Below are 13,908 nucleotides of genomic sequence, written 5' to 3' on the forward strand. Positions count from 1 at the left end.
GCATGACTAACCCCAGTGTCTTGCTGAAACCACCATAAATTACCTGCAGTTCATAGACTTTGGTTCAGTTTACATCTCAAAACGTCAAGATGTTGCAAATTGATCGTTTTGCACGGGACAACATCGCACGATCACCAACATGGTGAAACACGCTTTAAGAGGAATGGGAAACAATCACTTTTAAGTAGGATGATCTAAATACATGTCTATTATTTTTAGTTCTTGCTGGAGTGCGTTGACGAGATATAAAGATATCTGCTGCCCTCGTGTGGTGAATGTGCTTAACCGCAACACAATCCTTCAAAGTTAAAGTGCACTACGGAGTTTTGATAGAGAAATTTGAAAGTTGGAGAAATTTACAGATTTTGTGGTAGATGTTTTTTTAACTCTATACACAAACTGTCCTCAGACGAAAACGTGATCCCTGGAACACTGCTTGAAGATAAAATGCTAAGCTGCAAGTTATGGTGGAGGACAGTGAAACCGTAACTCTTCTGGTGGCTTTTAAGCTCCAGTGTTCCAGGGACCCATTCTTTCCTTTGAATACAGTTTGTGCATTTAGTTCAGAAAATATAGCACAGAATTGTTTCCCTTCTCCAACTTTCAAATTTCACTGCCAAATAAACATAGTGCACCGTTAAGATATTAAAAAAAAAAAGAAGCTTTTTTACAAAAGAAATGTCATTGAAATGCCTGCGGTACTGTATTAATTAGCATGAATTAATTGTTGCACAGGATAATGTTTAATATATTTTACAAAAACAAGGCATTGCATAAATAAAACATTTCAACATTATTAAAATAACCAGTTACAATATCAAGTTTTTTTCACATCTTAAGAGTATTTCAGGCACAAAGGAAGGAACTTTATTATCTGTCCAGCCTCTCTCAGGTAGAGTGTGAAAGACACTTTGATCAACAACAGCACCGACACTAACGTTGTGTATAATCTTACATTGTGGTTGTATAATCCAAAGCTAAACACTGGCACTGCTGAAGTTTCTTTAAGCAGGATCTCTCTATGTCCTAAAAGGAACAAATTGCTTCTAATATAAATAAAGTGCACATCTGTTACTGCTTTACCCTTGTATTCGTCTTAAGAGCAACCATGAATAATCCTCCCAATGGTGAGGTCACTTTGTTTCTCAGCCACTATGTTGTGATACAGTTTGCAATGCAGTTTTCCTTGTTCAGGCTCAGTGAAAGTAGTCTTGGAGAAAACCACATGGCTGTCCTGGTTGACCTCCACTCCATACACCTGGCAGAGTTGGTTTGTAAGTGATGTTTCTAATGACAAGAGTTGAGCCATTCTATCAAGAGGAAAGCGACAGTTGCGGCTGCTGTGTCCGTGGCTGTATATAAGAAGTAGATCTCTACGACAGGTCACCAGATGACGGTGCAGAGCACAGCTCTGCAGGAAGTTCAACCTCTGAGACAATCGCAGCAAACGTACAGGGTTTCGCTCCAGGAAAGCTTGGTTGATGGAAAGAGCAAGTGAAATGGCAGGAGAGCTGCGCAGCCGCTCAGGGAGCTCCATGATGTGTTGTGCAACACGAGCTGAACCTGCGGAGATCAGGAAGAAGACATTTTATTAATTTTGTTGCAATAAACCTTTGTTTCCCTAACTAGTTAACATATTCTTTTAAAGGCCATTTCTTATCTGCTAAGACCAGAAGAAGCTTAAGATCAACTTCTGACTGCAGTTATTCTGTCTTTGATTGTGATAGTTACAAAATTTCTTCATTCACATTGAATAGTTTAGCAGCCACATGGCCCCATCATAGCAGTGCTGCATCCATGCGCGATCTAACCAAAAGATGTGGCAACAATCTTTTTGTAGTTCTAGGGAACAGCTAGCCTGTGAAAAGGATCTGTAGATAATCATATTGATAACATGAGATCCTTAAAAACCCTTCACTGAGGTTTCATGGTCTATCTCTATGTTGTGAAGAAACAGTAGCAAAACTCTAGATAGCTGTCATGCACAGACACATGTAGACAGTGTTTCCCTGGTAGTTTTTGGGGAATTACTTCTCAAAAGTCAAAATTCTGATTTTCATTTATATGATGCCTCGACTTGGATGCAAATACACCAAAGAAAAATCTCAAGTATTAACCAACCCAGGTTGTACAGTAGACCAAGAGCCTGGAACTCCTCCTGGTTGGGGTTCAGCCCTGTTCCAGTTTTGTAGCAATCCAACAGCCAGCTCAGATTCTCCTGTAGGTGCATGTCATTAATGCGTGGGTCATAGAGTCGCAGTGGCTCACCACAGAGCTGGTAAGAGGAGTAAATAAGAAAACGCACTGTCCGCTCTAAGATGGCGACACAGTCCACCCCCGAAACCCTCTGGATGATCATATCCTGCTTTACACCACGAAGCCGATCAAAGACAAAGCTATACACCTAGAAGCAAAAAAAAAAACATGTCGATTACAAAGTGCACAGTACCTTGAGAAAAGTTTAGGTTTTAAGTATCCATGATCGCATCTTTAGTACAACAGTCCAAAACATCTGCTTTAAAAAAATACTTTCTTAAGCTGAATAGTTACACTTTCCATATAATTTCATTGTAGTTTGGTCATTTCGGTTCTTTAAAGAATAGTTTCGTTTTCTGGACATGTTGTAAGATGATGTTTCGTAAATTAGTTTCCTGTGTGGTTATATACAGCAAATAGGAAATACATGAGATATAACAAAACTCAAATGATGCTGAACTGTTTTTAAGGGTGCATAGATAAAAAAACACAATTCTAACTGAATAATTCATTAACACATTAATAATAAAGAGTTTGGTTCAGACAAACTGTAACTAATGGGGTTTTTAATCACTGACTAGGAAAGATATGTAAATACTACTAGCCTCAGTCCAGGGGTGCAGGTCTGTGGATGCAGCAATGTCATCAATTAGGTAACACACAGCTTTCAGCAACACAGCAGGTGGACGGAGATGAGTGGGGTTAGTCGAGTCTTTCCCAGCTGCTGGTCTGGAATATTCTTTTACGGCACGCAAAGGGTCTCCCTTGGGCAATCTATCTCTTTCTGTGCCTGCCAACATCTCAAAACGATGAAGGCGGTTCTGTGCCTCGCGGTCTCGCAACTCCCGAGCGGGGCACATGGTCTGACATGTTCCCCTTGGCACGGTTTCTTTCCCCTGCTGCTCTCGACTCTCCTCAACCTCTCTCACCTGTGCTTTTCCTTGACCTTGCTCTTCGTTCCTCTGTCTCCATCCTCCTTCTGATTGCGCACCCCTCCTCTGAGAGTGATAGCTGATGGGGAAACAGGATGGTTAATAACTGAAAATGCAGTCTGATAAGAAATTGGATAAAAGCAAGCATTAGCACCAAGTGCATCTCGTCCAACAACAGAAAATACCAGCTCTTATACAAGTCTGCTTGTTACAACTGACTTGGTATGGTTTCCTTTAAATTCTATGATGTTTGAATGCATGGTACTAAAATACTACAGGTTAAAGTTAACTACATTTTGATGATTTCAACTTAAGTTTACTTAATTTTAGGACGTGTTCTTGGATAACAGAGCACCTGAAATAGAAACTCGTTTAATGTTGGCTTTGTTTATGGATGTCATGATTTAATGTTGGCTTTGTTTATGGATGTCATGTTTTAATGTTGGCTTTGTTTATGGATGTCATGATTTAATGTTGGCTTTGTTTATGGATGTCATGTTTTAATGTTGGCTTTGTTTATGGATGTCATGCTAACTGTATCTTGGCTGCACTTGTTAAAAATTAAGCCTCGAAGTAAAGAAAGGCAACATTTCTACAGTTGTTAGCTTTGTACATAAATAACAAAGTATTAGGTATGAGTAGCTGTAAGTAACAGTGGCTACAACGAGGATTTTGTCTTTTACTTGTCCATCGAGTTAGCTAGCATGTGCAGTTAGCTTACAGCAAAAGAGATAACTAGCGGAGAGCGTTTCTACGATAACAAAGCTTTAAACAAACAAAGTTAACACTTTGCTTTGGGTGATAGTCTCAACATAATGCTAAACATACACATTTTAAGACAAATACACTCACATGCGACGAGGAGCTCTCCTGCGGTTCATTGAACTTTCAAAAACACAATGGTCGGCACTCTCAGTGACATCCAATAGAAATGTGTCACTCATGTTTTGATGTGACGTCACATCCGGAATGCCAAAACCACACCGAGCCACACTCGATAATTTGTTATCCACTGAATAAGCAGATTAATTGTGCGTAACTTATTTCAAATTTATTTAACTTGTATAAAACTCTCACCCACTAGTAGGACTTTTAGGACTCACCTTAAAACATATTTCTACTCAATTTCCTTCCATTTTCAATAACCCGTCAAGCTCAGGGATCCATAGCTCTACAAGTTTTGTGTTACACTGTACAAAATTGTTACCTGTTTTATCATTTAGATTGTAGTTGTTCTTGTCTGTGTCTTTCCTCTATCTGCACTGTTCAGCACTTTGGATCAACTGTGTTGTGAGTAAACTCCTATATAAATAAAGTTGAGTTGAGTTTTTATTATCAACCGCACAGGATTCTTTTTCAATACAAATGCATATTTTTATTGTTTCTTCTTTCTCCAAAGAAATCAGACATTAGACTATACATTAAAACACATACATACATTAAAATGTTACAAATATAAAAAGTGCATGTACTGTGTATTTCATGCTGTGTGGTATCCTTCACTGTTTCAGACAGTAGAGCTCCTGAGCTCTTGCAGCTCCTAGTTGTTCTTCCTCTGAGGCCTGCTGGACCTGGATTGTATGGCGGCAGACCAATGATGACATCTCAAGCAACTCCGAACATGCCCTAAAAAATAGAAGGAGCATACGAACAAAAAACATAAAACAGTCAATTAAAAGCAGACAGTGTATTCAAGGCATTCAAAAGTCAAGTTCTCCATATACAGTATGTGCATACCCTGATAGCTGCTGACTGATGTCCTTTGATGTCATTTTCATGTCCTTAAGGCTCTCTAGAGAAGTGCTGTTGTCATTGTGATCTCCATCTGTGCACTGCACCAGCAACTTCTCACATTCCTTTAGGCAGGTTTCAGATTTCTCTAATATAGGTGAAAACACAGGGATAAGATTATCATTCATTGTTTCCCCCCTGCAAAATACATTTAATAAAGTATTTATCAAGGCATACAGACGTTACATTGTATATAATCCTTATATGATTGAATTTACTTTCAATTGGCTTGTGACATACCATCAACATCCAAAACACCATTGTTTAAAATGCAATATCCTGTGAAAAACTTGAACACCAAATTTGTATTAATAACAGTAACATTATACAGCGCGCCAATATGTGCCAAGGCAAGATTATTTTTTAATTTTATTACAATTTAGATTACTGTATTTGTTTTGTCAGTGCCTGTCTCACTCATTTGAAGTGCTAAGGTCTGTTGGAGAAAGACAGCATTAGATAAAACCAGAAACCTATTACAATGAGAAGCAAGAATCTGATAAATACATTTGCACACAGTTCTGATGGTGCAGTTTTTGTTTTCAGTGATTAATTGAGTGCAGACAGCATATTGGAAACATATCAGTGTGGGTTTAGGGCCATGCGCAGTATAGACAGCTTTAGTTTAAGTGTCACAGGACTTTCTCCTTGCCGCTGACAAAGGAGAACGTGCGGTTGTAGTCCTGCTAGATTTGAGGGCAGCCTTCGACACTGTAGATCACACCTACTTACCACCTGCCTTCACCAAATACCCCAAGCAACATTATTGGAAAACTTGGACCCTTTTCACAAAACATCTAGCCAACTACAAGCAGCCAATGTGTTGTTTTTGATTCTGAACTTTCCTTTGATAATCAGGTAAAGAAAGTTGTTCAGACTTGTATTTTTGCCTGCTCAAGTTGATTTTTAAAATAAAACAATTTCATGACTTACACAAGGTGGTTCCTGCATTTGTTTTGTCACATTGGGACTTTTTAAATGTCCTCTATACTGGTACTCAAGAACCACATAACCCCAATCCTGACCTCTTTGCATTGATTTAAAAAATGTAATACTAACTTTGAAAGCACGCCGTGACCAAGCCAATAGATCTATATTGTTGACCTTCGAACCCCCTATGAGACTGGGTGCTTTCTGAAACCAGCTGATAGGGGTTTGCTGGTTGTACCCAGAGCCTATTTTAAGACTAAGGGTTGTTGATTTGTTGCAGTCCTAGCTCCCAAACTATGGACCGAGCTACCTGCTGAAATCCAGTTTGCAAGACTCTTTGATTTCTCTACTTCTTAATGTCTTCTTGAAACATTCTTCTATAAAACTTTTATTCTCTGTGAAAACATTTGTTAATGCTGTTTGTGAAGCACTTTGTGACTTTGCAAAAACAAGTGCTATATACCTAAAAGCTATTACTATTGCTAACAAATCAAAGACGGTATTCTGTGAAATGTAATAACTGTAAAAACAACCTAGAAATTCCTTTCTGTCGTCGTCAATGTAGAAATTCTTGACAGGCAGCTCATGTCGGGTGGTGTCAACTGCCCGGGCGAAAGTGTTGTAATCTGTTGTGAACTGCTTGGCAGCTTCTGCTACAGGAGTCAGTGCAGCAATCTGTTCAAAACACAATAATATTAGCAGAATGAGAATGGTGTACTCATATAATCTCTCACATGTACACTGAGTGAGTTTTTTACTTTAATATTGAAAATATGATTTTAAAAAACCTTTAAGAAAGCTTTGAACCATATTTCAAAACTCATTCGTTCTTTAATTTAACATTGAACACTATGCTATGTTGACTACTAAAGAAGTGGCTCTCTGACCTGCATATCCAGCAGCTCATTTATGAGCCTCTTCTTTTCCATGAGGAGGTACTGCTTCTTCTTGCTGTGAACCTCCTTATGTAGGGCCTCTAGTTCTTCCATCTCCTGCAGAATCCTTGCCTCTGCCTCCACTTTTAGCTTCGCAGTACTGCTCTCCATCTTAAGGAAAGAACTTATGTTAAATCATTCACATAATAAGACTATGACAAGATGTTTATTCCCCAAACAATTACAGTGGATAAGTCTCCATACACAATGAGAGGATAGTATTACACTAAAAATTAAACCATAATTGGTTAGAGCACATACAATGAAAGCAGTTCCCTGCCTAGCAGATAAATTAAACTAAAATGTTTGACTAACTCACCTTAGCTGTCAGGTAGGCCAGTAAAAATGTTTGCATCTCAATGAGTCTCTTTTCATTCTCTGGATTTCTCTCGGGTTCAGCTGCACCTTCAATAACTGTTTTCTCTTGCAGAGAAAGATTGAAGAAAAAGGGTTACAGAAAAGAATACGGGTACTTCCATTTGTAAATAACAAAGCATGTGAGGTTGTTGAGTCGGTTTACCTTTAATGACAGACATGTCAAAATCTGGTCGAAAGCATGATCCTTCTGCGAATGTGGACTGCAGAACACTTTTCACCAGCAGCGATGGCTCAGCTTAACGTGACATCATTGATGTAAGAAGGACATCATTAACATTTGCTTGTAACAAGAAGCCTGTATACCGGAAACTAAAGACCCTTTTTAATCAGTGAAAGTTCTTAGAAGTTAACATAATTGCTGCAAGGGCACTTCACAGGTACCTGACACACGATTCATTTATATTTAATCAATAAAATCAAGAACTGTAATCACTAATCATAGACAACTGTGTGACTTGATTTTCACAATAATGTTCATAGGAAGAACCTACTTGTTGCTATAGCATGTGGGGCCATTGAGCGTCTTGGTGGAGTGCCCGACCTTGGTTTGACACCAGTGGGTTTAGGTGAAAGAGGCCTCGGTGGCACAGCCATTGACTCGTTGGTTAGTGAATTACTCTGTCAACAGGAACAGTGGTACACAAAGAGAACTGATGTGTATTATCAAACATGTGACTATTTAAAAAACAAACAGAAAAAGAGTGCGGCAAAGGAAGAGCTTAGACAGATGCTATTGATGATTTAAGACTCATATAACATGAATGCTAAATGAAAAAAAACAATAACCTAGAAAATATAATTACCTTGGAGAGAGATGACTTCTCAGCGGCCTGCATATATCGAGACTTGACAACAGTCCCACTTGCTAAAGATGAATGAAAGGTTGTAAGAGAAATAGACAGAAGAAGAACTGATGAAGCTTACATTATTATCATTTTGCAAATCCTATTTAATCAATGCTCTGGAGGCATAGCCGTCAGTCCGCCATTTGGAGGGGAGATCAACCTTAACTTCCACATTTACTCCAATAATTAACAACCCTTTAAACAACAAAAACTTTACCACACTTCTTAATTTCTTACAAATAAGTAAGACATTACATCAATAAGAGTTCAACCCTTATGGATCACTCTGAGGTATCTGTAATTGTAGAAATGCTGTTTTAACAACCTGAGCTCACTCTACAATGAAATATAGAATACACATATATATACACACATATCTCCAAGGCACAGGCGTTCTTTTAATCCCTCACTTTCCCCTCTGTGTCTTTAACACAGAAAATGGTTAACCCCCTGTTTATGGTGTTAATGGTCATGTCGTAATCTGCAGAAATATTGGTCGGAAATACTTCACGAATGTGAATAATATTTCAAACAAATTCAGAGCTGGATCCTATGTCTCTTCTTAGAGTAGCAATATAACCACTGTAGCTGTTTAAAGGTTATATAACAATTTCACCTTTGCTGCAAGAAAAAAAGATATATTCTTACAATGTATTAGTAATGAAGGCCCTTTTGTTAAAGGACGGCATAGTGTCATATTTGAACTGGATCCCTTGGAATAACCAAAAGTATTTTCCCATGCAAAAACATGAGACATAACGGATGTTTTACAAAGTCTGGAAACCCTATCTGAATTATCTTGAGGCTGATCTCTCTGCAGTTGTCTCATAAGGAGTCCTCCGAGTCTGAATGTAAACCTAAGATCAACCTGTAACATAAACAATCTCCCTTCACCTCCTGTGAAATGGAGTGGATTTGAGCTGTTGTTTTTCTTAGTTTGGTCATGTTACTGTGGATTATAAACCGACATGTGTTTTACTGTCTATTTTTATTTAAACAAGAACATTTTGAAAAAATAAGAGAGAAAGGAACACTACATTTGAAACACCAACTTAAGCAAAACGATGCCAGTCAGGACTGATACTTTTGTTATAACTTTCCTGCAAAGGCTTATTTTATATTAAATACTATTGTAGGAGGATAACACAAAGTAGTGCAAAGTATCAATTTAGAAATATTGAGTGGCAATTCACTAAGTAATATAGTAATTGTACTGATGAGAATTGTGAGCATGCGCCAATTAGTGACAAAAAAAAATGATGATACTTACATTTAACAAGTTTCTTCCCATTTCCACTGTTGTTGGGTTTGGTAGCAGCGGTCACAGATTTTGAGCTGAAATAAACAAAGGCTGCCGTCAAATTCAAGACTGAATGAAAGCTAAGCTACCTGTACCATTTTCCTTCAATTTAGGGGAACATAAACACGCCTTATTTTACTCGTTTTTATACCCTGCTTATTAGCCACATGAATAGTCTGGCAGTAAGAACCAGTTCGTTAATGCTAAACAAAGAATGTCGAAGTTAACCGAAATAGATAAATTGCCCAAAAATTGCGAAATAAGTTAAACTTAATAACCACAGGAGGGGAAAAGTGCCGAAGGTTTTACCTTTTGGAGTCGGTAGAGGGATTTTTAAAACCACTTGGCACTGTTGATGTTCTTCTCGACGCCATAATGTTTTGAAGAAAACCGCCTGTGTGGCATAGTTTATAATCCGGTAGAAACATGGAGTCATACTTTGGTTCCGCTGATCTTCTTCGTACATTTATTTCGGATTGCACAGAAATGAAAGTGTTTGCTGACATCTACTGTAGAGGAGGGTTTGGGCGCTCATAGTAATTGTTCTTGATTATATTTTAAAGATGTGTAATGCTGCCACCTGCAACTCTTGAAAACAGCAACATACACCTTAAAACAAAAAGGCCGTAAATATATATTACAATATAAACAACAGTTTATTTTCTCTCCAAAGGAACCACATAAATCAGCTACATTTATTCATCCATCACTGTCCTATTTCGTTCCAGTAAGTGTTAAACCTGCAGGTCGTACTGCAATGTTTCATTTACAAATGAAATTATGTCTAAATATACCTAATACTGAGTTTTTAATAACATGTGTGTTTTATGGGCAAGGGTTGGTGGTATTTCTAATAATAGCCTATCCAAAGGTATTATTGATCTCATTAGGCTACATCAAAAATGAGTGTGACAGCTCCAACCACAGTGAATAAGGCAAATCGTCTACTTTTTATTTCTGTTTCTTTCTTTTTTTTCAGATAAATAGCTGAAAGTCCTTCATTTACAAAAAAAAGGTTCTCACAGCAATGCCCTAAACCTGAAATATTTGATCTAACAGAGCAACTCACTATTACACTGTAGATGGTCCGATTCCAGATAAGTAAGAATCAGGTCTTTGTGTCCTGATTTAAGGTAAAATGAGAGAGATATTTCAATTTAAATAAACAGCTTTGCTATCCAAAATGTTTTGACAAGCTCTTTTTTTCAAAGTTGTCTCTGCTTGCTTTAAGGGAGGCATGATCTTCTTTTCACTGAATTCACATCAAAAGTGTTATAAGTAGACCTAACCACTAGATGGGTGTAAGGGTCTGCATCATTCACTGCCAGTGTACAAGCACACTCACAGACAGTCCTTAACAGTTTAAATACAAATGATTTAAAAGTTTGTGTCTCTGACATGTCTCTACTGGATAAAATTGATAAACACCTCTAAGTTTTTTTGTTTTTTTTGTCTGCTAAATGTGTCCATATCAGTTGTATTGGCTCCAACCAGCCAGGATGTAGGAGGATATGCCTATTTTTTTGTTTTGTTTTTCTTGCTGTTTTGAGTCATTGAGGATTGGTTCCTCTCATGTCCATTAACCTTACGTCCTCATACCATGAGTATTGGTATCTGCTTAGGAAGTTCTTACACCTGCAGTTGAGACGCTATTTGTGTGCATGAGTCTTAAAGAACATAATAGGTGCTGATCCCACCTGTCTGAGCTGGACTTGGGCGACAGAGGAGACAATGGGGAGAGAGCGGGTGTGGAACTGGGAGGTAAACACTGGTCTGCAGCTTTGGTCCTCAGCCATTTCTACAGCAGGGATGGATAAACAACTGGGGGTTGAGGCATAAACAATACCTTTTACAAGTTGGTGGGAATCAAAATTAAAAGAAAAAAATACATTTCTGCTTTTCTGGGTTTTATATTGGCTTTAATTTGGATTTGACTAATTTATCCTAGGTTCTTATATATTTTATATAATTTGTAAACAGTTAGTGCATAAGATGGACAACATCCAGGTAGTTATATGATGACCTTTCTCCTTTAATAACATTTCTAGAAAAAGGTTGAACATTTTGGCACTCAAACAAATCTCTCACAAATACATGCCTGTTTTTGTACAGGTATGTGTGTGTGTGCCAAACGTGATGTGTGTGCATATTATCAGTCCTTGTAAAGGCCGGGTCTTATCATTGCTCTCCTCTCTCCCTCCCAGTGTAATAAAGCCTTGAGGCTGGCTGCTGTGTGTCCGAAGCTGGCTGTCCATCTCTCAGCACCAAGCAATGCACGAACCAAAAGCTGCTTTGAGGTGGACAACAAGTGAAGTTGATGATGGCGATATGAGCAGTATGGACTATTTTGGATTTCATCAGTAATCCTTGTGATGAAATAACACAAATGATTTTTTGGTAAGATGCTTTTTCTTTTCTTCTTCTCTGGCATAAATGAGAAAATTCAGTCCAATGGAGAGGAACAGATGTGAAATTTTGAAAAGTGCATGTTGAAAGACAGCACAATAAGGACACATGAAGTCACTGAATGAAAGTCCTTGTCTCTTGTTTAAGCCCACCTCATTTGCACTTCTCTCTGCTCCGAAACTCTGACGTCAGATTTCATTTATGTCACTGTGACCTCACTGATACTCTAAAGCAGGCCAATAGAAATGCAAGATAAAAAATGCTGTAATTCATGCGCTGAATGAAAGGCAAGTTGTCGTCAGCTCTTCTAACACATATGTGCACGCATGATAACCCACACACAGACAAGCCAACCATGCAGCCCACACGCCTGCCCTTCTTCCCCTTGTGGTAAGCTGTTACTCATCACAGCCCAGTCTGCCAGTCTGGTCCACATAGTCTTTACAGGAATGCCTCAAATACACAGTGCCTCATACAGTACAGGAATGCCTCAAATACACAGTGCCTTATACAGTAAAGCCAACAGGCACAAATTGAAGCGTTTAGTTATATCTGAACTAAATCACATTGCTCTATATCTTATAATAGTGCTTCAAGAAGGGATTCAACAGAGTTGTAATCCTTGGTGAACTGAAAATTTGCTGAATCAGCTACTGTTTTCCTTTTTGTTTTGATCTTACATGGAAAAAGACAAATTTTTCTGATTAAGGCCATTTCCTTTCACGAGAGACACAACTTATTTTCTTCTTACTGGCTATACCTCCGCTCTCCAGAGCAGACGGGTGTATGAGTTCCACTGTTTGCTCTTGTCTTTGAGGCCTTTGTTACAGGGATGGCATAAACAGTCAGGCAGTGGCTCCTAGTATTAAGTGGCTAAGCTTCTCTTTGTTGGCTGACCATGGTGAAGCTGTGTTTACCTCTTAACTTTACAATATCGGGCAATTCCGCCGGTCATTTTGTGCCAAATCCAATGATATATAGGCAAGTCATAACAATGGTTACAGAAGCTATATGCAAACACATCCGTTACCAACATGTAAACAACATGGTCACTAATGTAATTTGCAAAAACAGAAGCGGTTGTGTATTTATGAGGAGTGTTTGTTAGAATAAAATCTATTAGAGATGATTTTGAGATGATCGACAATTTGAAAGAGGTTTAGCAAGTCACAGTAAGCTTGATGATTTTAAAGCTTACTGTGACTCGCTAAACCTCTTTCAAATTGTCAATAGCCCCACTAGACGCAATCTCAAATGTCCAGAAAAATCATCTCTAATAGATTTTATTCTAACAAACACTCGTCATAAATACACACCCGCTTCTGTTTTTGCAAATTACATTAGTGACCACTGTGTTATTGCCTCAGTGAGAAATACAAAAATCCCCAAAACCAAGCCACGCATCATTATAAAGCGTGACATGAAAATTTTTTTCATGACTTGTTTAATTTTGACTGGCAGAAAATGCATCATATTCCTGATGTTGAAAGTGCATGGAAATTATTTTATGATGGTTTCACAAAAATTGTGGACAAGCATGTTCCCCTCAGAAAGTACAGAGTTAAAGGTCGAAATAATGTATGATTCACTCCAGAGTTATCTAACTCACTTCATGAGCGAAATATAGCATGGGCAAAAGCCAGGAGATCAGGTCTGGATTCGGACTGGCTGCTTTACAGGCAGATGCGCAATGCTCTCACAGTTGCAATTAGGAAAGCCAAAGCTGATCATTTCCTCACAGAAACCTCAAGCAACCTAAACAATCCCTTGAAATTCTGGAAGACAATTCAATCCCTGGCTGGAAATAAAAATGGAATTGAGCTTCCTCCATGCATCATTAAAGACTCACTTAAAGTCACCGATAAGTCCAAAATGCTTGGTGTCTTTAATGAACATTTTATAGCCTCTGGCTCCTTGTTTGACTCTTTTAGCAATAGGCATATCAATTCCCCTACTGTTTTTTCTGACTGTCATGTTACAGGTAGTCAATCCTTCAGTTTTCAAGTCATTACAGTCTCAGAAGTGCTCAAAGCTCTCAAACTCCTCAACACAAAAAAATCTGCAGGTACTGACAACTTAGAACCTTACTTTTTAAAGCTGGCAGCTGATTTTATCGCACCACCTTTAACACATCT

The 13,908-nt window shown here is 38.3% G+C and overlaps 2 protein-coding genes across 2 annotated transcripts; both read right to left on the reverse strand.

The window, feature by feature from the left end:
* Positions 1 to 720: 720 nt before the first annotated feature.
* sac3d1 (SAC3 domain containing 1) lies at positions 721 to 4,147 on the reverse strand. The gene is made up of 4 exons (XM_061033157.1): positions 4,041 to 4,147; positions 2,862 to 3,267; positions 2,122 to 2,404; positions 721 to 1,563 (listed from the first exon to the last, which is right to left on the reverse strand). The coding sequence occupies exons 1-4, from the start codon at positions 4,130 to 4,132 to the stop codon at positions 1,097 to 1,099; spliced, it is 1,248 nt and encodes a 415-aa protein (XP_060889140.1). The 5' UTR covers positions 4,133 to 4,147; the 3' UTR covers positions 721 to 1,096.
* Positions 4,148 to 4,499: 352 nt separating this feature from the next.
* On the reverse strand, positions 4,500 to 9,784 carry haus8 (HAUS augmin like complex subunit 8). The gene is made up of 10 exons (XM_061033155.1): positions 9,677 to 9,784; positions 9,338 to 9,402; positions 8,026 to 8,087; positions 7,714 to 7,840; positions 7,365 to 7,457; positions 7,164 to 7,267; positions 6,797 to 6,955; positions 6,443 to 6,584; positions 4,926 to 5,067; positions 4,500 to 4,814 (listed from the first exon to the last, which is right to left on the reverse strand). The coding sequence occupies exons 1-10, from the start codon at positions 9,739 to 9,741 to the stop codon at positions 4,688 to 4,690; spliced, it is 1,086 nt and encodes a 361-aa protein (XP_060889138.1). The 5' UTR covers positions 9,742 to 9,784; the 3' UTR covers positions 4,500 to 4,687.
* Between the last annotated feature and the right edge of the window lie 4,124 nt (positions 9,785 to 13,908).

Source organism: Labrus mixtus, chromosome 3 (genome assembly GCF_963584025.1).
Source record: "Labrus mixtus chromosome 3, fLabMix1.1, whole genome shotgun sequence".
Taxonomy (NCBI): domain Eukaryota; kingdom Metazoa; phylum Chordata; class Actinopteri; order Labriformes; family Labridae; genus Labrus; species Labrus mixtus.